The sequence below is a fragment of the Diospyros lotus genome, chromosome 3 (genome assembly GCF_014633365.1).
Source record: "Diospyros lotus cultivar Yz01 chromosome 3, ASM1463336v1, whole genome shotgun sequence".
Classification (NCBI taxonomy): domain Eukaryota; kingdom Viridiplantae; phylum Streptophyta; class Magnoliopsida; order Ericales; family Ebenaceae; genus Diospyros; species Diospyros lotus.
This window is the reverse complement of record NC_068340.1, coordinates 39376653-39401591: the sequence shown is the minus strand read 5'-3', so window position 1 is coordinate 39401591 and position 24939 is coordinate 39376653. Positions and strand designations below refer to the sequence as shown.

The 24939-nt window shown below is 35.6% G+C and overlaps 3 protein-coding genes and 1 long non-coding RNA gene across 5 annotated transcripts; 1 reads left to right on the top strand and 3 right to left on the bottom strand.

Moving 5' to 3' along the window:
- Positions 1 to 5157: 5157 nt before the first annotated feature.
- On the bottom strand, positions 5158 to 6696 carry LOC127798409 (uncharacterized). Of its 2 annotated transcripts, none has more exons than XR_008022384.1 (2): positions 6548 to 6696; positions 5158 to 5955 (listed from the first exon to the last, which is right to left on the bottom strand). It is a non-coding gene; the product is annotated as an uncharacterized LOC127798409 (long non-coding RNA). The 2 variants fall into 2 exon arrangements; XR_008022383.1 differs by having other exon boundaries at positions 5158 to 5949; positions 6548 to 6679.
- Positions 5370 to 8516, top strand: LOC127798408 (benzyl alcohol O-benzoyltransferase-like). Its single transcript, XM_052331957.1, has 3 exons — positions 5370 to 5932; positions 6575 to 6979; positions 7086 to 8516. The coding sequence occupies exons 1-3, from the start codon at positions 5480 to 5482 to the stop codon at positions 7602 to 7604; spliced, it is 1377 nt and encodes a 458-aa protein (XP_052187917.1). The 5' UTR covers positions 5370 to 5479; the 3' UTR covers positions 7605 to 8516.
- A 4613-nt stretch (positions 8517 to 13129) lies between these two features.
- LOC127797699 (uncharacterized) lies at positions 13130 to 13979 on the bottom strand. Its single transcript, XM_052330807.1, has 2 exons — positions 13734 to 13979; positions 13130 to 13541 (listed from the first exon to the last, which is right to left on the bottom strand). The coding sequence occupies exons 1-2, from the start codon at positions 13918 to 13920 to the stop codon at positions 13342 to 13344; spliced, it is 387 nt and encodes a 128-aa protein (XP_052186767.1). The 5' UTR covers positions 13921 to 13979; the 3' UTR covers positions 13130 to 13341.
- Positions 13980 to 14989: 1010 nt separating this feature from the next.
- Positions 14990 to 22708, bottom strand: LOC127798297 (uncharacterized). The gene is made up of 5 exons (XM_052331764.1): positions 22215 to 22708; positions 21695 to 21957; positions 17578 to 17695; positions 15851 to 16059; positions 14990 to 15627 (listed from the first exon to the last, which is right to left on the bottom strand). The coding sequence occupies exons 1-5, from the start codon at positions 22560 to 22562 to the stop codon at positions 15174 to 15176; spliced, it is 1392 nt and encodes a 463-aa protein (XP_052187724.1). The 5' UTR covers positions 22563 to 22708; the 3' UTR covers positions 14990 to 15173.
- Positions 22709 to 24939: the final 2231 nt, after the last annotated feature.

The window sequence follows — 24939 nt, the reverse complement described above, 5'->3', positions numbered from 1 at the left end:
CCGCACTCTTTCATCATCGAAGTGCAGAGTATTCTCCTTCCCTAAGCACGAGAGCAAGTCCCTCGAGTTCTGTCAGATCCGATCGATCGAGGTCGTCGTCCGTTCGAAATAGACCGTTGTATCTCGTTGGCAATCACCAGAGCAAGGCATTACAGGTCAGCGCCTTCTGCGTGCCTCAATCTTCCTACATTTTCATTTTAGTTGTGGTTGTTGATAATTGGGTTTGCATCTATATTCTCCCATACTTGCTGCCTATAGCTTGTGAGATATATTGTTGCTAGATATTTACATTTGCTGTTGTGGATATTTGCTGATTTTGCGACAATCTGATTGCAATTCCTGTCATTGCTGTTAAATAATTTGGGGATATTGATTGAGTATCTTACTACTCAATTAAGTTGCTGTTCCTACATACTGTTCATTTGGAGACAGGCAAAAGGACAAAATCCGTATCCCTTGGAGATGGTTGTATGTATGTATGGCAGCAATATTTGATTCGGGACGTCAAAAAATTACAGTAGCATGGTGTTTCGTAGCCACAAAATAACTTTCCGGGGAACAACTTTCTATCATCATCAAAGCTAAAAAGGTCTCCATGGCTTTGCCCTCAATTATGTTCCACTTCTTGTCCCCTTTGGTCAATATCCCCATTGTTTTGGGAATTGCACTGTCCTTTATTTAAATTTAATTGATTCTAGTAGGTATCCTTTGATATTCCCTGATGCAGAATAAAGCAAATATATATATATAAAAAAAAAAAATCCTTTTAACAATTATACACGAGATAAGAATTAAAGATAAACAATATTTCATGGGTAATTTTAATGGTAAGAATAAAGAGTAGATATGTCTGAGGTTTTAAATTTAAAATTTCTTAGATATACTGTATGAATATTATATCATAATTTATTTAGGGATGTGGGTTAGGGTGATGTTCATCTTTTCTAGGAATTAATTAGGGGAAACTCAGAATATCTCAAGTTAATAAAAAAAAATTAAAGATAAGCAAATTTAATGTGTTTAGATAAATTGACTACATTCAAAATGGGAGGAGGAACATAAGTTCACTAAACTGCACCATAATTAATAGTTTGTGACAATTGACAATTATTATTTCAATTAGATCTATTGAGCTCAAATTTAATTTTTCATCGAAATAAATTCAATCTTTTTACTTATGAACCCATTAAATCCAATTTTTGCATGGTTTTCATGTGTGACTTACATGCGTTATCTCCGTTGCCACAGCAGCCTCCTCCACAGGCCGAGCTTTTACCGGCTGGTCAAGATGCATTGGAATGGCCACCATTAGAGCCCAAACTTCAAGCTCTCCAGTATATGGAAATCCACTCGCAGTGGCTCACAAACCCCCTCGGTGCTCGATTGAATCATCGTTGCGGGAGAACTTATTCCTCTTGAGGGAGTTAGAATCATCGATGTGGCGATGGAGATAGCGCCGGTAAGTCATGCAAAGGAGTCGAGCAAAAATTAGACTCAATATAGGCCCGTAAATAAAATGATTGAGTTTTTGAATTAAAAAATTTAATTTTAGACTCAATAGAACTAAATGAAATAGTTAAAGAGTCGATTTGAACATTCCTCCATTTATAAATAATATGAATAAATTAAAAGAGTTTTAGATTGAATACATAAATTTACTGCTATTAAACGTAGTGTTGAATATTCCAAATTAATCTAAGTTGCTAAAACTTTTCCAACTTGTTTGTCCCACCCACCCGTCATTGATTCAATCCACATGACTTCCAATATATCACATTATAAGTCTACAGTCCTCATCTAGTCATTGTCATAAGCTTTTATAATATCTGGGAATAAACAAAGACCATATTATCCAACCTCTTACTCCCCACTAAAAATATATGATGTTTGGTAGCAAAGACTTTGTTATTTTATTTGGCTCTTCACTTCTTTCCAAGATTTATTCATCTCCATACGTTGTCTAATATTTAAGATTTAGGCGTCATGTGGTAGGGGTTTCGTGGATCATATATACATGCAATTATTTACGAGACAAGTTGATTTATTTAAAAACACAACTAATTAACATGATAATTAACTAATTTGATAATAATTTTTTTAAAATATTCTCCTTCTTTCCAACCCTTTTGCTTTTGCAAATGAAAGTGGGGGTGGGGCTGAATTATTGATTCGGAAATGGGGGGCAAAGCCCTAACCCCCCCAAGAAGTGATGTGATTAAACATTGAAGAGGTGGGAAGGGAGGCTGCTCCCACCACATTACACTACCCTCACTCCTCACAAAAATATATATATATGGCTTCAACCCATATTTTAAATATATTTTAATTAATTTTAAATTACGACACACGAAAATTTCTCTTCTTGGAAGCGAGGTTTTTAAAACGTTTCTGTTTTTAAAACTCTAAAAAAAAAATTCAAACTATTTTTACAATTTTAATTTTTTTTTTAAAATTATTTTATAATAATAAAAAAATATCAAAGTCGCATCTTGAAATTTTTTTCTCTCTAATACAATTTTAAATTTTTTCCTGGAATTTGTTGAATGTATTATGGAATTTATGTTTATTTTTAAATTAAATATTTTTTTTATAATTTTATATATGAAAAATTATATTTACAAAAAAAAATCTCATATTTTTTTATTTACTCATTTTCTATATTTTCATTTTTTATATATTTTTTTTAAATTTCACTTTTTCAGTTTCCAACTCGTGTTATATCTTCTTGACTAAATGCATCTTGTTCGTCCAATCTGCATGGTCCATGGACTCACGTGGAAGCTGCTGCTTGACCGCTGTGGTCAAGTCAATGTTTGACCAAATTATAAATTTAATTTTAATATATTATAGTCACTAATTTTAATGTATTAACGTTAGGGAAGATAAATCGTAGGTTGAATCTTTGACTCTTGAGCAGAGCAATGATCAAACTCACAACTCATCAGATTAACATCGACATATTATTTATTAAACTGTTTGTCCTATATTTATATTAATGTAATATAAATAAAATACAGTGTACCAATATAACAGTGTTATTAAAAGTATCATCATTTTTTTTGAGTATTCAAGTAGCATTTTCGTTAATATAAATTCATATATCATTTAATGTTAAAATTAAGATAAATGTCAGAGTCAAGTGAATTTGATATTTATAGTAATAATAATGCATATTGTCATTTAGGGAAAAGAGTGTGAAATTTCAGTGAATTGGGCGGGCGTTGAAGAAGTCTGAACGCAGTCCGGTCCAGTCAAGCCTATTATTGTATTCAATAATTAATTAATGCTTTGGTTGTTGGGTTGGAGTGTGAATGAACTTCCAAACCTCAGGCCGAATTAAGTAATTAACTTGCCAAAGTGGTTTATAATTAATTAAGGAAAGTTATTGTTATGTTAGTCTTGTTTGGTGATCAATTTTTGTGTGTGTGTGTGTTTTCTTAAGCATAAATAAATTAAATATATTCATGATGTCTTATTTTTAGATCAAAATACTTTTATTAATTAGAGATGTGTAAGAATGTTTAAATTTTGATTTAGGTTGGTTAAACATTGATTCACTAATAAATTTTGTTCCTTTTCAATCTTTGAAAATAAAAGAAAGAAAAACTATACAGATAAGACATACCCTCAATAAAAAATAAAAGAATAAAAAAAATTAAGACACAACGACTCGAAAGTTAAAAGTTTCAAAGAAACTACAGGCGATTTAAGACAACTTTGAAAGAAGATACTATAAATGAACTAAAGTCAATTGTTGAAGAGATAGGCACGTCCTAATAGCATTGTGGATCAGATGAACTAACTAACCTCTCGAACACTGATTACAAAAATATTTATTATTATTTACGTTCACGCCAGATGTATTAAGTCACAATTCAGACTAAATATTATCTTTCTTCCAAAACTAATCAAACCTTCCCGGCAGTGTGCACGCAACTTCCAATTGAGGGCAAGGGAAGGATACAGTGAAATTGCTGCTTAGTTGTTAGTTATGAATTCATTCCCATTCCCACGAAGATGGTCCCTAACAACCCCCTCTTTTGATGCTATTCATTAATGCAGTGCGCACAACGGCAACAAAATTCCAAGCCCCATTTATAGTGAGTGGTCATTTTCATTCCCATTCATTCTCAACCCAAAGCTGCTGCTGATATAATGCCAACAAATGTCGGAATAATGATATTTAGTTTGAGTTGATATGATATCTATTATTGTCTTTAGGTCGATAGTTAAATTTTAATAAATATATATATTTTTTTTGTAGATAAGATGTATTGTTTTTATTTTTAAAATAATTTTATTAATCGATGATAAATGCATCAAATTTTGGAATATTTTTAAAATTATTTTAAAATTAAAAATAAGATATTTTCTGTTCGAGCTTAGCTTTACCCCCTTTTTTTGTATTAATTTTAACAATTATTATTTTGGTTGTTAAGATCAATGAAAAATACATTAAATATTGCAATGGTCAAAACGACGACTTAATTTTTATTTTATTTTAATTATATACCAAATTTATGATTTTCTTAACATTAGATCTAGACTTTTCAATTAGTATTAAATACATTATTATTATCTCGTCATTCTCAATTAAATGACGTAATTTAAAGAAAATAAAAACAAGACCAATAATTGAAAACATTACTATCCATATATAAATTAAAGATGAGCCATATATATTATTAGGTTAATGTGGTGGTCAATGGAGCAGCAGCAGCTACAGCCCCCGTAATTTCCTGTACTTTGCGGACGGGTTGTTGGCCCTTTCCTTTCTCCTTTCCCATCACATCAGTCCAAACCCCCTTTTGTCTGTGCCCCCGTAAATAAGCAAAGGAATAGGGTTAAAACTTAAAAGGCAAATAGGGTTAAAGCATAATAAACCCAGAATGTTAAAAAGGCTATATATCATTATTTTTTCTGTTTAGTATTTTTTTTTAATTATGATATCAATATTATTAATATTTTAATATATACTTAAAAAATAATCGATGAGTCAATAATTGTAAAATGTTATAATATAGTCATCATCATGATTATGTGTTACTACTAGATATATAATAATAGTAATGAATGGAGTAGTGTTAATTTAACTAAGTATTTACCTATCACGGGGACACGATATGTATATATATATATATTGGGAGTGTGACAACAGGACAAGCTGAAGGTGTCGGGTATATATGTCATTAATTAAATGAAGAATAAATTATAAATGCAACCAATGGAAACGATGACTCCTTTGGCTTGCATGCAGAAAATTTAGTTGTAGCTTCACTTTCATTGCTCAGAAGTTTACCAGTGGCTGTCCCCTCTCCCCTCCCTCGCCCGGGCGCCCCCACGCCTATATATTGGGAACCCTTTAGCCCTTTCTGCTCCAACGTATTCCCCTCTCTCTCTCTCTCACTCACTCTCATTGCAACTGCGTTACTGCAATATATACATACATACACGCAGGTATATATATATTTATATAGATATGGCTGCAGCAGCGTCGAATGGTGGTTTGATGTTGACGGTGACGAGGAAGAAGTCGGAGCTGGTGGCTCCGGCGGGGGCGACGCCGTGCGGGTACAAGCTGCTATCGGACATAGACGACCAGGAGGGGCTTCGGTTTCAGATCCCGGTGATACAGTTCTACCGGAGAGAGGCGTCGATGGGAGGGAGAGATCCTGCGGAGGTGATCCGGGAGGCGGTTGCGAAGGCGCTGGTGGCGTACCATCCTCTGGCGGGCCGGCTGAGGGAAGGCGAGGGCCGGAAGCTGATGGTGGATTGCACCGGCGAAGGCGTGATGTTCACGGAGGCCGACGCGGACGTCGACCTGGAGCAGTTCGGCGACGCGCTTCAGCCGCCGTTCCCCGGCTTGGAGCAGCTGATCTACGATGTGCCGGGCTCTGAACCTGTCCTTAACGCTCCTCTGCTGCTCATTCAGGTATAGGCAGGCATAGCCTACAACTTAAGTGTGCAGTAAATTCATCCAAAATCATGCCCTTTTAACTTAAATCACATCTTATCTTATCTTAATGCGTCTTAACTTTTTGATTGAAAGAAATTCATCCAATTTAGTGTGTAATGTTTATTTTATCATCTTAATTTATTTTTTTTACACATAAAATTAAAGAAGTTAAATTGATTAAAAAATATAAAAATAAGAAAAAAAAATTGAGTTATAATAAAAAAAATTAAAATATAGAAACTAAATTAATTTAAAAATCAAATTTAATGATGTAATTAAAATGGCAAAAAAGTTAAATGAATCAGGTTCAGTGATTTCCACACATTCACATTCTTTATTGGTGAATTAGTGTAGCTAGGTTTACATCAATATATATTGCGTGTATATAAAGTATTAAAGTTTTATATTCAAATAACAATTTTTGAGGCTTTTTTTCTCTAGATGGGAGATGGTCAAAGGGAAGGGAATGGAGATTTTCTCCATCAATTTCCTTAACAATTCTTCTTCTTTTCACCCTTCTTTCTTTCTATTCTATTCTATTATTAGACTAGAAAGAAAATTAATTAATTAAACGATTATAGTAACATGTACCTGTACGTACAATTTGTTAATTTGCAGGTGACCCGTCTGAGGTGCGGCGGCTTCATATTGGGTCTGCGCCTGAACCACACCATCTGCGACGCCCAAGGACTGGTTCAGTTCATGATGGCGGTGGGCGAACTCGCTCGCGGAGCCGCCGCCCCGTCACTCCTTCCCGTCTGGGAGCGCCACCTCCTCAACTCCCGGCTGCCGCCGCGAGTCACCCGCGTCCACCGCGAGTACGACGTCGTCCCCGACACCAAGGGCACCATCATCCCCCTCGACCAAATGGCGCACCGCTCCTTCTTCTTCGGCCCCGCCCAAGTCGCCGCCCTCCGTTCCCTCCTCCCCCCCAACCTTCAAACCCGCTCCACCTTCGAGCTCCTCACCGCCTGCCTCTGGCGCTCCCGCACCATCGCCCTTAACCCCGATCCCGAGGAAGAGGTCGGTTGTCATGTTAACCGCCATTTTGTTCAAAACCTTAATTAAACTTAGAAATGACGAATTATTAAGTTTATGTGATTATATCTTTAATTTTTACTCTTACCAGGTCCGGATCATCTGTATAGTCAATGCTCGTGGGAAACTCCGGCGCCTCCTCCCCGACGGTTACTACGGCAACGCGTTCGCTTTCCCCGTGGCGGTTTCGACGGCGGGAGAGCTGTGCCGGAAGCCGCTGGCATACGCGGTGGAACTGGTGGCGAAGGCGAAGGCGGACGTGACGGAGGAGTACATGAGGTCGCTGGCGGACCTCATGGTTGTGAGGGGGCGGCCGCATTTCACGGTGGTGCGGAGCTTCTTGGTGTCGGACGTGACGCATGCCGGCTTTGGGGAGGTGGATTTCGGGTGGGGGAAGCCGGCGTACGGAGGGCCGGCGAAAGGCGGCGTCGGGGCGATCCCCGGCGTGGCGAGCTTCTATATACCGTTCACGAACAAGAAGGGCGAGCGCGGGATTGTGGTGCCGTTTTGCTTGCCGGGACCGGCCATGAAAACGTTCGTGACTGAGCTTCAGGCCTTGTTGAGCTCCGGTCAGGATAAGACCCCTATGTTCCTCCGGTCGGCCATGTGAAGCAGCCCATCGGAACAATTTGCAGGTTCAGTCCTAGTCCTTTGCTTAATAATGTTAATGGGAAGACAGGAGTAGGAAGGTATAATTAATAAGCAGTGTCAGTGTGTATACCCCGCAACCCATCCTTTTGTGTTTTCTTTGTATGAAATACAATCTCTCTGCAATTTTGTCTCCAAATCATTCATGATCAAATAACTTAATGCATACTCAGTCCATTTAGGAAGATAAAACCAAGAAAGAACAATACGGAGGGAGACAGCAGAGAGAGTAGCCACCATCCAATTTTGGACTCATGTTGGACAGTGGAGTTGGATTGGATGGGGATATTAGTGGAGGTTGTGGCCAGGCAACTGGCCATACGGTCAATAGGCTCCACACAAATTATTAAAGGATTTTGCTACTTGTCCAGTGCACGCTACAGACTACAGAAAATAGAAGATTACAATTTTACTCTCTCCCTAATTCTTATGGCCGGCTTCAGCAATTGTCTATCACCGCCTTTTTTTGTGTGCGTCGACTATCACTGTATTTTTTTTCTTCACCTTAAAGGGGAAGAATGCAACAATGGTCGGCGCACAGCAGGGGAGCCGGCAAAAAGTGGTTGCTGGAAGTGCCCTATTCCTACTCGGCCATGTCGTACTGTGAGCCTGTGAATTAGGCTTTGTTTGGCAATGCAATTTTCAGAGGCTTTGTTTGGCAACGCGGTTTGACAACTTATAAGATATTAGTACAGCGTTTAAGTTGTAAAGTTTATTTAATAACCTGTATGGATTTATCAAGAGCTTCAAAACTCCACAGCTTAAATGTTTTTGTATTAGCATTTAAAGAAAGCTTTGGGCAATAATTTTTGTAGAAAAGCTTGTGAGAGCTTTTGTAGTTGACCAAAGAAATGACTATTTTGCCATCTTCCAATTTCATTATTTACACTTCTTATCGTCCAACCCTCCTCTTCTCCTTCAACGAATGTCTCTTTTCCCATAACATCTGTGCCTCCTCCATTGCCGAATCTCCTCCCACAACGGTCGCCAATGACGTCCATAGCTGCCATTGCCTCTAGCACAGCAAGCTGCCATCGCCGCCTCCTGGTTCCAGATCCGCCTTCATCGTTGCCATCGCCCGAGGTCTCCTCTATCGTGTCTGTTGATGCCTCTTCCCGCTTTCAAATTGTCCTATTCAAATTTCAATAATTTTATGTATTGATAAAATTAAAAAACTAAATAATTTTATATAATATTTCAACATATATATTGAATATTTTTATGAATTAAATTTAAATTTATACATAAAGTAAAAAATATATATTTTTAAAATTATTTTATAATTTATTAACATATAATTGTAAGTATTTTAGCAATTAGACATCAATTACAATTTTTTTAAAAATATATATATATTTTAATTTTATTTGTATTATTCAATGCCATGTCCATTTTACTCTTTTTGTCAAGTTCTAATAAGTTATCAATTTTTATAAACCAAACACATAACTTTACATTAATAACTTATCCAAACACATTATCAGTTTAAACACTATCTACCTTAAACGATGTTAAAAAAAGCCTAGCCAAACTAAGCCTTAATGAGTCCTTCTACAGGGCCGACAAGCCTACATACACAGTTACCAAGTGAGGGCAAAATGACAAAATTACCTCCGCCACTTTGCAAATTGGGCCACTGCCTTACTCTCTCGTCTCCCCTCCCATGGCCATCGCCTCATCACCAAGTCTCGCTGCCATCGTCTCGCTGACCATCGCTACATACGACAGCATGGCAACGAGGCGTGGCGACGAGGTGAAGCAGTGGCCATGGGAGGCAAGAGGAGAGAGCAAAGTAGGGAGATGAGAGGAAAGGGCAATTTTATTTTTTTACCCCCTTTCTGTAAGCCTGTCGATAATGCTGTCTTGCTCTCAAACATTTTTCGTGAATTAGTAGGGAGAACATGCCTGCTTGTTTTTGGATTGTTTTGTTAATAATAGAAGATGGCCAAATTTGAGTGACAATTTGGTTGATAACTCAATCAAAATTATATATTTATCCTCATTCTAAATTACAAATCTATTCTTAATTTTTCAGCTCAAATTGAATACCCCACCCCACCTAAAGGCTTCATCTTCCTCACCTACTCTCTTTCTCCCCACTGCGTGCTGCCTCCATCTCCGACCGCCCAGTTTCTCCCCCCCCTCTCTCTCTCCCTCCCTCTTTCCCCCACTCTCTCTATTCTGCTACGCTTTTTCTGGTCACCATTAGCCACTGCCGATGCCTCAATCGCCATTCGCCGTTCCCTGTCATTCCAGTGTTGCCACCGCCATTAAAGAATATATGTTACATATGTATACTACATACATATATATATATATATATTATTATTCTTTCGAGTGAGGCGTGGAATACAACAGAAACAACAAAAAGAGAGGGAGCTGCTGCTTCAGAGTCGCAGTTTCCACGTGATTGTTGGTGTGGTCAAATTGATTATTAGTTTGGGGAATCATGTTAGTGGAAGGAGCTGCTATTACCCAAATTCCTTTTTTTTTTAGTCCCAATTCCGATTGCCTCTCTGCTTGGTTCCTATCATTAAGATTTTTGTTATTTTCAGTTTCTGGGTTTTTTCTTCATGGCTTCGGTTATGACAACAACTACTTTTGAGCTCTTATTTTTTGCTTCCTTCCATGCCTATCTAGCTCTCTCCCAAGCAGAGCTTGAGCTAGAACCTACCGTTAACTCCATATAATATCCAAAAAACTAAGATGGCTCCATAACAAATTAGTATGAATATATTTTTAATTTTGATAGAGATTTAATATAGAACTTATAATAAACAAATCATTAAAAAAAAAAAAAAAAAAAAAAGAGAGACGTCAATGGTAGAAGTGAGGAAAGAGACGATGGTGGCAACAAAGGAAGGAGGAGACGCCAACGGCAATAAAAGAAGGGGGAGATGCCAATGGCAGCAAAAGAGAGAGATGCCGAAGACATCTGATTTGAATCTAACGTCTCCTGCACTTCTGGCGTTTACTGTCATTCTCTGTGCGTCTCTTATGTCGACAACAAAACTAATAAGAGAGAGAGGAAAGCTACTTCAATCAACGACACCATCTTTGAGAGAGAGAGATAGTGAGTAAGGGGAAGGAAGGGAAGATAGAAGATTTTAAAGTGTATTCAAAATTTTGAATTTCTAATTTATCGCAATATATCAATGTTAAAATATCACAATAAATTGGATTATCACAAAAATTATCACGATAAAATTATTCGTGTAGCATTGTACACATTCATAATTCATTGCCTATGCACATTTTTCTAGATAAAGTGTGTCTTACCCATATAGAAGTTATTTATTAATACCTAACTACAATTTATTAAACTCTAAATAAGTTAGAAAATCCACTGAATTTCCCAAACTTGGTTTGAGGCTATCAATATTTCAAAATTATATGCATTGTGAATTTTTATGTTACACTCAAAATTTATAAATAGTTTTTATAAAGCATCTCCCTAATATCTACTATCAAACATCATATTTTGATTGAATTTATACTAATAATATCTGTCACCCTCTACCCTTATTCGCACATTATCCAAAAATTCAAATTTATCGGAAATTTAAGACACAAGTTTGACGTAGTTCAGAAGTAAAAAGTCGGTGTTTTATAAAAGATAAGAGAAGGTAAAGAATTGTTAAAATTGCCATCAATGGAAGGCTACGGATATCAAAGTGATTTGTAACAAAAATTATGTGGCCTTTCTTTCTCTCCTTCAGCCATTTTCCATCCCTTCTCTTTCTCACTGGACTAGGTTGAGAGAGACATTGAACTAAAAGAAAGAGCAATGTTCTCATGTCAACATCCAACAACATATCAAAACTCTTCAACAAAAATGGGGTGAAATGCAATAAAAATAAAGATCTGTTTGATTGGCCATCTTTGATCATTTTTCACCTAAATTTTAGTTTTTTAAATGTTTAATTGGTCAAATTTTTCATAAAAAATATTTTCTCACCTGTGATCACATGGTGCTATTTTTTCACTTTTGTTGAAATTAGTTTTGTCATTTTTTAAAGGGGTAGGAGGCAGATGCAATTTTCCATGGAAATAAAAAAACTCACGATGACCTTTCCCTTCCACCACTATCCATCAACAAAGAAGAGAAGGATAAACCAAATTCGATAATTGCAACAGCAATCAACAATAGTAAGCAACGACGACCACCGACGACTTGCAGAACATAGGTGACGACAAAGACATGGGTGATGACTAAAGAAGATATAGGCGACAGCCATGGCAGCAGCAGTAACGATGAAGTGGGCGATGACTGGAGAAGACATAGGCGACAGCCATGGCAACAATAATGGCGATAGCAGTGGGTAGTGACTAGAATAGACGTAGGCAACAACCATGACAGCAACTGCGACGACAAATATGTGGGCAGTGACTAGAGAAGACATAAGCGACGACCATAGCAGTGGCGGCAGCAATGGCAGTAGGCGAAGACTGGAGAAAACGTGGGCAACAACCATAGTAACAGTGACGACAATGATAGTAGACAATGACTAGAGAAGACGTAGGCGACGACCATGACAACAACTGCGACAATGGTAAGGGTTGAACGATGATGGCAACAACGGTTGTAACTAAACTTGCTAGGCAACTAGATTATTTTGTGTATGTAAATTTAATTTATTTTTTGAATATGCGTATATTTGATTATTTTATATAATTAACTATTAATTTGTATATTTAATTATTGATTATATGCATGTGTATATGTTATTATTTTCATAAAAAATAATGACAATCAAATATCAAAAGTTAAAAAAACACAACAATTTTTAAGTAAAAAATTAAACCAATCAAACACTTTTAATTAATATTTTCTTTGAAATTTAATTTTAGATAAATTAATTGTCTAAAAAATATTTTCTTTTCATACAAATTATATACTTGCAATCAAAGACAAGCTAAAATCTTTCCTTTCCATATGGGTGAGAGAGAACTTTCTCTTTGTTTGGAAGGAAGAGGTATTGAAAATGGAGGGAATAAACAAATTTCAAACACCAAATGACAATAATACTGTCAGAATCAACATGTAAAAAAGCTAAATACTTAAATATTGAGACTAATCTTATTTATATATTCCATCCATTCTCTTGCAACCAAATTGGTCGGAGAATAGGGAAAACCCTTCGATCCAATGTTATTCAAATCACCATTTTTTATCTCCCCCATGTCCGAGAATGGACGGAGAGGAAAATTGTGTTATTGTGCATGACCAAAACTACGCTCAATGCATTTGTACAAATCCAACTTATATATCCATCGTGAGAGTATATTTCACATATGTTGTTAACAAATGTCACATTTCATTGAATTCCATAACTCTTCCAAACAAAGAGAAGATTTTTCAGCGATTCCTCTTATTTTCATTTCATTTTCATTCAATTCCATTTCTCCTCCTTTTAGTTTAATATATATTTGAGAAAAAAAGCTTGTCATAAATGCCAAGCGGCAACAGTTCAACCACAATACAAAGATAAAAATGCCTTCTAACCGAAGTTGCCAGAGAAACTGAGTTCACCACAAGCGCATGAAGCTTGAAAAGTTCGACGAAATTTACATTCACAACCTTAGAGAAGCTTGTACTACCAGAGGTAGAAGCTGGCTTTTACTGAAAGATAAACAAAACGAAAGGCATAATAACAGTAATAAAACAGCATACGGAGAGGCAGAGAAAGGAAGCAAAGCTAGACACGGCCATCCCAGAGGCACTCGGCCCGGATATCGGGGTTCCTGATAAGGTGCTCAATTTCTTTAGGAGGGTTCAGACCTAAACTACAGGCGCGCTCCCACCGAGCCAGTCGGCTTATCCCAAGGCAAGGCCCGTACACCATGTTCATGTCGAATTGCCTCAACAACATCTCATTCTTATCGCAATCGTATTCGTCTGTACACAGAAACGTAATATATCCTCAAATTCAAGCCCTAGTCTAATCTCGCGAATTAAAACCCTAGGGATCTCGTAAGGGAAATCACGCGAGAGTACGAACAGAAAACCGTAACCGACATCGATTTAAAACAAAAAAGATCAAGAAATAACAGGAACACGAACTGAATGAAAACGATTAACAACACTTACCAGTAAGATCGAGAGAGCCATGGGAGATGAGGGCGGGCGACTGGACAACGTTGGAGCCCAACGTCACCGAGTGTTTGGGAGAAGATTTAGATTCCTTTCCCTTTGGCTTCGAGATGCCGGCGGTTTTCTTCCGTTGCCGGAAGAAATCCTTCACGACGCCTTTTCCTCCCCTCATTGATGAAGCCATCGTTCGATTCGTCTCAGAGCTTTCGGTTTAAATTTTGAATTCGAATCGTGCTTTGGAAGACAGCAATGGACCCTATTTATAACGTAAGTAAATTTTACACGTTACCCTGTGTCTGAGGTTTTCTTAAAATACACATTTTCCCCTTTGATTTTGGAGTTTTGCATTTACCTTCTTTATTTTGGGAAATTTTCTACAAATTACCCTGCCGTTTCTTAAAATACACATTTCCCCTTTAATTTTGGGGCTTTGCATTTACGTCTCTTGTTTTGGGGATTTTCGTGCAAATAACCCGGTCGTCCCATTTGACCACTAAGGATAAAAGAGAAATGAAGAAAAAAAAAAAAAGACAAAATACTCTATATCACATATAAGATCTTACATTATAAACAAGGTTAATTAAATTTTTTTTCATGTATTTTTATATTTTTTTCGTATAATTACTTAAATTTTTTATTATTTTAATTATCCCATTAGACTTATATTTTTGAATTAATTTAAACATTATACTTTAATTTATTTTTCTCATGTTAACCTAAATTTTTTATTATTTTAATTATATATTTATATTTATATTTTTAATCAATTTAATTCATATTGTAAATAAAATATAACATGTAATTCATATACTATGAGTCCAAAATATAAATTCAAAGAGATAACTGAAACAACAAAAAAATTCAAGTTGACATACTAAAAAAAATTAAATTAATTTAAAAATTAAATTTATAGATATAATTAAAATAATAAAAAATTAAAATAACCACATAAAAAAACATAAAGTTGATGAATAAAAATATAAAATTGACCAAATTTAAAAACTTAAAGCGAATAAAAAAAAACAACAAAATCAAACAGGTCCATAACTTTTAATAAGACAAACTGTGACTCATAAATCATCATCCTAGTTATAGAGACCATGGTGGCTACCAAACTATATCACAACATAAATTTTGCACAAACATTTATGTTAGCAATAACAAATTGGCAACAATCAGTTAACCAAGAGGGGGCAGAGAATCACTCGTGAGATCAATAACATTCCAAACCTAAGCAACATACCAACTCGAGATACTAAACACAATTTCTCCAACTTTTGGTGCCTTTCTCTTTAACATAATTATGTACAAAGAATGAGAGTGTACCCAGTTCTTTTTGGGTTGTTAAACAAATGAGTTCATGTAGTTATAAAGAAAGAAAAAAGATTACGTGACCAATTGTGGGATCAGCATGATAGCGAGGCCTATTGCAACTTACTACAAGCTGGATATCTGATCAGAACCCACATCTGTCCGAAGAATGGAGCTCTCGAGATGGGAAGACGATGACTCTGCCAGTCGCCTAGCATCTTGAACCCTAAGCCGCGTCCCCTGCTGTCCGACAACTACAGCTGCTACCTTCGCCGCAAATGCCCCCATGCCTTTCAAATCTGAGACGCCTCGCAAAATACCATATAAGACGCCCGATGCATAGGCGTCGCCAGCCCCACATGTATCAACCGGCACACATGGTGATGGAGGGATATATACGGCCTCCCCTTTGACACCAACATAAGAGCCTCTTGGCCCGTCTGTAACCGAAACTAATGGTACAAAATGGCTTAGATACCTTGCAGCAGAAAGGGGGCTTTCCTTGGAGGAGAAATCACAAAATGTTCTTGCTTCATCGCTATTTGCAAATACAATGTCAGCATTGCTTCCCATGATTTCCCTGAAAATTGTCTACATTTTCAGATGGGTGGTGACAGGAGCAAAACAACAGAAGCAAAAAAAGGTTACAATTTAGAGTATTAATTTTGTTGTGAACAAACTGAGAGGAACCACTTTATTTAGGAACTACAGCTTCCTAAATACAGGGTTTGTTAATCAACTTCAAGTGCTAATCAGAGAGAATGTAACACCATTCACCAGACAAAAGTCAGTCAATGTTTTACCAGAAATCGTCGTAGTGTCTTTCAATGCAGGATACATCTGAAGCCGTAATAGCAACTAGAGCACCACTCCTGCGGGCATCTTCACATGCTTTCGTAATTGTTTTAATTGTATCAGGGAACTCAAATAAATATCCTTCAACAATTAATATGTTTGTTTTTGAAACTATACTAGCCAAGCAAGGATCATAATTAACAGTTGATGATGTACCCTGTCATCACAAAAGAGAGAACATATCAGGGTCTCATGTATTGCTCCAAGCATCATTATCAAATGGAAAATCTAAAATGCTTTTGCAGACCACTAACTTCATGTGAGAATCTTAAGAGCTTTAATACCTCTATGAGAACAATTAGTGAGAGAGGAGAATACAGTTCCACCTTTACTCATATTGGGCATCTTAATATTTAACTGTTAGAATCACTTGGTTACTCATCAATCCTTAAGAAAATCATGAACAGATGCGTGTTTCTGTGTACCGGCTGGACAGGTCTATTGCTTCTATACAGTTGCACCCTCATGTCAGATTTAAAAAGCATCCAAACTCGGTAAACTATATGGCTCAACCATACAAGTTAGACCCTAAAAAATGCTGGCAAAGTTTTAAATTCAACAAAAACTTGTATGAGTCTCAAAATGAGTCAAACCTATGGGGTGCTGCCAATTAGTCGGAATGGATATTTCCAGTGGCAGATCCAGGGAGGGGCTGGCACGGGCTGGCCCATCCCAGCCCCAACCAAAACATTTATATGTATATACTCACAACTCTAGAAATTGAAGCTCCAGCCCTCCCCTTGGATCCGCCCCTGGATATTTCATTCCTAATGGAAGTGGAAGTGCTGAACTAAAATCCATATAATTTGGGCAAAATCCCCGAAAATGAAAACATTTTTCAAATGTATTGACAAAGATTGTGGTAATATCTCATAGCAAGCAAAAATTGTAGGCTAGAACTGATTGTTTGGCAGTAAGGGTGATTTAAAGGCAACAAAACTCTAACCGCTGAACAGTGAATTTCTGAGGACCCCAACAATTTCTGAAAAATCCTTAAAAAATGAAAACTTATCCCTGAACGTTATGGAGAATAGTGTGGCAAAATTTCAGATTGAGGAAAAATGGGAAAGCCCTGAAAAGAGAGGATTCAGCAGAGAAATGGTGCACTAACCAAAAGATAATTTTGGACCCCCCAAGCTCTCCAGGCTAATAGAGGGGTCAAATGAATCTGGAAAAATCTAGAAAAATAAAAAATACTCCACCGAGATGTTATTTTACATGGTGTTAAAATTTTGTAAATCTAGAATCAGTATGGGACGGATCCTGAAGCCAACAGTCGTTGGTTGTGCTTGATTTCATGGAAGTCAGGCCCAACAGAAATGATAAGGCCACTTGTCTTCAAAAATGTGCTTGGAAAATTTGGTAAAAATTAGAAAGGCACGTTATATTGCTGAACAAGTCTGAAAAGGTTTATATATGCATTAAAAAAATTAAAAATTAAAAAATGGACAATTACTCTTAGCAGGGTAGTCACACTCTCACCTAGCAGCAATTTCCCCAAGAATAGTATTCATGGTTTCATAAACTAAAATGGTTGCTGGAAAATGAAATTTAATCATATTTGTTGCAATAAGCAACACGACATCGGCTTCAACAATGATTGTATTTTGACAACAGAAGAATAACATGCTAAAATATTATAGAAACTGACTTCAATTATAAAATGTAATCAGACCTGATATGCAAGCATTGTTCGCTGAGCATCCGGAGTCGTAAGAACTATAACTGTCCCTGTTGTTCCATTCTTTACCGGAGGAGAGAGAAAATTCACATTTGCCCGACGCAGCTTTGCTCTGCAAAATAAGATCCCATCAGATGTTTAACAAATATTGCTCTTAGTAAATTATAACACAGGTCAGTATCTTTTCAATGACGCCCAATTTGGCACCTAAATTTTACATTTTCCATAACTGGAACTACCAATAAATCACAACGGACAGAAGTCATCTCCTGAACTTGGGATTGCTCAGGAAGAAGAAAAAGTTGGTAGGCTAGGCTTTAGTAAGTTTGAACAAAGCTTTGCGTGCAAAAATGGCATAGAAGATATTAGAAAAAGCCTTGCAATTTGGAAGGCTAAACTCTGGATTAGATGCTGAGAAGTAAGGGGAAATAATGAGAAATTAGAATTATTAAATTTTAATGTCTGATATTAGGGTTTAAGTTTTATCCGAATTTTGGAATTTAGATTTTAGATTTTAAAATTTTATTTATTTATCTGGATAAGGGTAATTAAGGTAATTATCTTTTAGCTGGATTTCAGCCTCTAAATAGGCTTAGAAAGTAATCAAAAAATTAGTTTTATTGATATTGGGTACAACTTTTGGTGATTATCCCCTTCCTGGGAATTTTTCCACTCTTTTGATTCCCTTCTCCAATTTCTTCGTCTCTCCTTTTATTTCCTAATTCCTCTCTTCTTCAATCTTTCACAAGATTCAGGCTCCGTCCCACATCAGGAATTCTAAATTCTCTTTTCAGCAAACCAAAGATGAAATTTGATTCTTACATGTAGAAAAGTGTTAATTGCCTTGCAAAAGATATGGTTATGGATAGAGATGGTTCACGAGCTATAATCTAAGTAACCAAACCACCTAGTGGGATTAGGGCTGGGTGTTTTTGTTGTTGCTGTGTGGAAATGTGTCCTAGGATGCAAAGATCTTTACCAGTACAAAAGCTTGTCAGAGCATAGAAGTGAAGGATATTGATATTTGGAGGATCCAGGGTGGCCAATGTAAATTAATTTAAAGCAACATACTTGTCTATTATCAACATGGAATGAAAAGGCACAATCTCTCACAGACTGCAATTATCATTCTGGGATATTGATCCCTTGGTACGGATGTATGATCAGAAGTCCGCAGAGAACATTATAAAAAATCTTATTCCTGGAATTGGGTTGGATATAGGAAAAGTTCAGTTGTTTTGGAGTTAATGCTGCTAACCGTAAAGTTCTTGGCCTCTGGATTGGGATTCCTGTTGTTTAAAACACAAATGAATTGGAGAAGCTTCAATCTTAAAGCTCCATATCAGATTAGAAATCATTGTATAACAAGTGGTCTTGGTTGCCATTCAAACTAAAGTTTATCTTGCATCTAAGTTCACTGGTGGATAACTGATTATCATATATATCCATGGGGATCTTTTTGTGAATCAGCTGTTCAATCTTTGTGACATGCCCATTGGCTCGAAGAATTTGGTTTGTTGTTTTGGAATTCATTCTAACTTGTATGATATGAAATGATCAAATCTATTCAACAATGAATTTCTGTACTTATAATCCCATGGAATTGAGGATGGCTGTCAGTCTAGAAATGATGCAGCTAATTTTTTGTGGTGCAATTATGACGAAGAGAACTGGAGATGAAGGAATTTAATCAGATTTGGATCTTAAATCATTTTTGAATAGGATACTTATGAAACCATGGATTGACCATGCAGACAAGCAGCAAGAAGATGGATGCAAAACACAAAAGTATATAGTTTGCAAAGCTGACTTGGCAGCCTTCTGGCTTTAGATACATAAAAGATAAAACTGTGATACAGATTCAACATCGGAAGAGGGGGGAGGTTCCATTGTAAAAGACTGATACAGGAATGCGGTTGTAGCAAAGACTTGGTTGCTACTCTGACACTGAAGCTGAAATGCTAGATAAGCATTGATATGAGCCATGAGCAGCATTGGCAGAATTTGACCTTTGAGAAGAATTCTCTAATGAATGTGAAGGCTTACTCAGACTTTGTTAACAACAGTAACTGGGAACTGAAGGTGTATCTCAAAGCATTTAGTGTTTGCCACAAAAGATTATACTGGAAGTTTATTTTCCTCCATAGGATGGGGAATGATGCTGCTTTCCTAATACCCAAGTTGATAAAATGGAATAAAAAAACAGACGTATGTTAATGGAATTCTATGGAGAGATCGGAAATAAAAAAGGATTTGACCAAAAATTATTTATTTGAGGATTTGACAAAGAAGGAAGTTTAGAAGGAATTTCAGAGGCTTGGAATCTCTGTGTGGAAAAATAAAGAGCAAACAGCCACTCTCGATAAGATATAAGAAAAATTCCTCTTTGAATTGCAGTGCATTCTCTATGAAAATGTTTTAGAGCATCGCATTGCATTGCATTGAAAATGTTTGTATAGATAAAAAAAGCCTGTCTGAACAAACCTCTTGATCCAATTTTGATGGCATGTCCACCATGGAGAATCAGAGGAGAGAAGAAAGGTGTTGATATGAATTTGATGCAAATTTTTTGTGTTTTTGTCATGAAATTGCATGTGCAAAGTTATGCATTTCCAATTCATTGCGCTTGCATTTTGATGCATTTTATGTGTGTATGTCAATGCTTAGATTTAAGCTGTGAGGAAGAGCAGAGTTGGCTAGGCGTCGGCTATTTCATGCTCTATTTTCTAGGCAGAAAAACAGTGGGTCATTTGAGCTTTGTTCCATGATTTTACTGAACTTCAGAATTGGTTATATGACATATCTAAATGCAGTTAATGAGGTTTGCTTTTGAATAATGAGATGTAACAAAACCATTTGAGAAATCATACGACCTCGTGTACTAGTAGCTACTGTAGCTCATATATAATTCTGTTGTAAATGAATTATAATGAAATGCACAGTATTTTCTGGTTTGATAGTTGTTAGTCTACCTGAAAAAGGACAAACATTTTGATAGTTGATAGTTCAGGAATTATCTTAACTGGTGTACTAGTAGCTACTGTAGCTTTTTAATATCATTCTGTTGTTTAAATGAATTATACGATCTGGTGATTTGTTCAGCTAATACCAAAGTTCTTCTAGCAATTTGATGGTTGACATGTGTTCTGAAAATTTCTTGGTTTAATGCTAAATTTTGGACTCTATCAGGAGAACCAAGAATGCAGCAATAAGGCTGGAGGTGAAAATTTTGACCTGAACCAAGATGATCCCGGTTCAGTTCTTTTGGCAGAAGCCAGGATCTCCATAGTGAGTATTGGCATTTGACACAGGAAGAGTGGATGTCACCAAAGGGTAGGCAAGGTGCAGATAGTGATTGGAGAGGGAGCTAGAATTAGATGCTTCTGTAAAGCTGAAGCATAAAAGAAAATGCAACCAATGAGCTGGTTGCTGTAGACTAGAGTGGGAAATTTGAAAATGATAATAATCCTAAGTTAGTTTAAAACCAATTCAAATTGATTTAAAAGACAAATATAAAAGTGTGCGAAGTGAGGTTGAGGTTGAGGTTGAGGTTGCAGAAGGTGAGCAACGGGCTGCTTGATGAGTTTATCAACCAATTTGCTGAAGGAGAAAACCTACAGCTATTTCTGAGGAGTTTTGGCAGTTAAATACCAACTAGAGATCACCAAAAATGTAAGAAAATGGAGAGCATAGCAGTTATACAGGGGTTGTTCAGTTGTGGAAAATGTTTTCCAGTTTCCGATCTCCAATTTTTTATAAAACTTCTGTTTTCATTTTCAATAGAAAATTTTAAAAACACATTCAAACGTTAAAGTGCAGAAAACTAATTTTCAATCTCGAAAATTATACGTTTATAACATATGTTCAAAAAATAGAGTAACAGAGAGGTTTTTCTTTTGTGTTACTTGTTTAGTTGGTTTGTTTTGTTTTTTTGTTTTGCACTCTAATATGAAAAAATAAATAAAATCTATCAATAAATCGCATCACAAGCCAGAAAGTTGGCTAGAAATCCATTCTACAATACATATATAGAGATATTGAAAAGAGAAGGCGGGAGGGGGGAGGTAATAATAGATACAGAATAAGAATGTGGCTAAACAGAGGACCATACCGGTAAAACCCACCCAAGGGATCACTACCAACACTGCCTGCCATAGCTACATTCAAGGGAGGGCCTCCAATTGTATGAGCACCAAGCCTGGCCAAGGCCACCAGGCTGTTAGAGAGAGAACCCCCGGCAGCAGCCTTGTAGCTGCACCCATCCATTGCCTGCAAAACTCTACCCCTCTCCTCATGATTCACAAGCCTCCTTGTCCCCTTCTCTAATCCCAGTCTGCCCAAGAAATGGTCATCAACCGTGCCAGAAAAATCTACCTACCATTGCAAAAACAAAGAGAAAAAAACCACAACAACGACATCATTACGTTTGTCCTACTGGAGTACCAAAACAGACACGAATATACAATTCATACATGCAGGGTTACCCAGGCATGCAATATCATCGTGAAGCTAATAAGAAAAACACAAAATTAATGAAACAAATAATAATTGTTGCCAAAACCCTAGGACAAGTAGCAATTTGTAATTAGGCGGGACGAAAAGGAGGCGAGACAAGTTGAGATTAAAAGTACCATAGCTTGGCCAAGACCCAAAACATCCCATCTGTCGGGAAAGGGAGAAGTATTCGTTGAATCCTCTTCTTCCTCCTCCTCCTCCTCTCTTCGTAAAACACCTTCCTTCTGCCCGTGTTCGTCGCCGTCGCTGTCCATGTCGAATCCCTCGCCAAATTGGCCGTAGCTTCGACAAACAGCGGAAAACCTGGAGGAAGAAGAAGAAGAAGGGCGAGGCGGAACAGCGCGGTTGGGCAAGAGAAAGGCGTGGAAGCGGCGTCTCAAGAAGGAGCGGCAATGAGGAACGGGGGGAGGAGGAAGAGGAAGAAGAGACGAAGAAGAGAGGAGGGAGATAGAAGGCGGCGGCATGGCTGGGGAAGGTAGGCTATTGTTGGGAGAGAAGCTTTAATTGGCAATGGATGGAGATGGAGATGGAGACGAAGCAGCAGCACCACGTATCTCCATGCACCTCCACTGCTCGGCCTTTGCTTTGTTTCCTCTCCCTTCTCTTCTATCCTATTCCTATTTTATGGTTCGTTCCATAGGTTTTGGATAAAAATGGAGATTTTCCTCTTTAACCCCGAACTTTCTAGATTATTCTTTCTTTTACCAAAATAATCAAAGCTAAATATATATATGTTTTTTATATTTCTATATTTTTTATTTAAAATTTTTATTTTTTTAATTACACATTTAAACTATATAATTTTAAATCAATTTAATTCTTATATTTTATTTTTTTTATTTAAATACTTAAATTTTTTGATATTTCAATTATAGTCTTAAATTATATATTTTTAAGTCAATTTAATTCATTCTCAACAAAATAATATTCTGTGTTATTATTGTATCTACACTTATACTGATCAGACATACAACAAACTACATAAATACAAAAAGCGTTATATTAAATGTCATTTTAAAGTGTCTAAATATTATTTTTTATAAATAATTATTTTAAATATGTTTTTCAAACTTATAAATTAAATAAATAATTATATAATACTAGTTTTTTTCTCATATAATTAAAAAATAAAGCATTAAAATATTAACAACAAATTAAAAACTAAATCGGCACATAATAAAATTGAAACTTCCAACCAAAAAGTTTCAATTTTATTATATGTAGATTTATTTTTTAAAATTTACTTTAATTTCCATTTAGTATTTTAATATTTTATTCTTTAATTATATATGAAAAAAAAGTTAGTATTATATAATTATTTATTTAATTTATAACCTTGCAACACATATTTAAAATAATAATTTTAAAAAATAATATCTGAATACTTTAAAATGACATTTTAATGTAACATTTTTGTATTTGTATAATTCGTTGCATGTTTAATCGATACAAGTGTTAAATTCACCAATTGCATAGAATATTATTTTTAATAATGAATTAAATTGACTCATAAATACATAATTCATAGATGTAATCGAAAAAATAAAAAGTTCAAGTGTTTACATGATAATATGCCAATATATAAGAGTTAAATTAATTTAAAATTACATAATTCATAAGTGTGATTTAAATCATATAAAATTTGAGTGTCTAAATAAAAAAAACGCACAAATACATGTACAAAAATATATATTTGGCCAAATAATAAATGCAACCATGCTATTGTGTTGAAAATATGTTTTATTATATCTAACTTAATCATATTTTGTTGTACACCAAATTTATATTTATTCTGGTCAACTTTATATAAAAAGTCTATCACTATTGTGAACTTCAAAATTGACCTATTAAATACTTAATATTTATAATTTACATAAATTGACTATTTAGTTATTTAGTCAGTATTGAACGTGTAATAAACATGAAATTAACAACTTAAATAATAACAAAATAGTTGGACGAAAAAAATGAAATATACACATACAAACTACCACACACATATATATGCACGTTTATATATACACAAGTTATATATACAAATAATGGGTCATTAGTCAAAGCAAAGAATGCGAAAAATGATGAGTTGCTTGTGAATGGGTTGTTGGTTAGAACTAATAGAAATAAGAAATGTGGTTTGGTAATGGGTTGTCCGTTAGAAAAAATGAATAGTGGATCGGTGATAACTCAAAAATCGTTGGTCAGAATAAAGAGAAAGAGTTGAGATGGCGACAACAATAATCAACAAGAAACTTGGTTGTTTTGTTTGAGTTGACGAGAGTAAAGACGACACTCAAATGTGAAGGGGAAGGCAAAAAGAGTAATTGATTCAATTTGCTCTTTATTTATTTTTTTCTATCTCAGCTCATTAGTAACTTGCGCATTATTTCAAATCAGATTACTTAGTCAATACATATAAATTATAAATATTAAATATTTGATGAGTCAAAATTAAAGTTTATTGCGTCATATAATTTTTATATAAAATTTATGAGGGAAAATATAGTTTTGGTCTTTTATTGTATATTTAGATATTGAATGTATCATATTTAATAATTTTTCACAAAGTTATAAGATTAATAGAGATAATTCTATTAAGTATAGGTATATGTTAATTTACAATTGAATCATCATATCATCTTAATATGATAATATAAAATTAAAATTCATTTTTTGTGATAATTTCAATTATTCATACGAGCACAAACTCATTAGATAAATTTGATAAAGTTTATAATAATTCCATTCCTATCCATGAATATTAAAGAACCGTTATAATGAGTTCTCAATGCCTTACCAAGGAGGGTGGGCTCAAGAAGATTTATGCCTACACCAAAAAAAAAA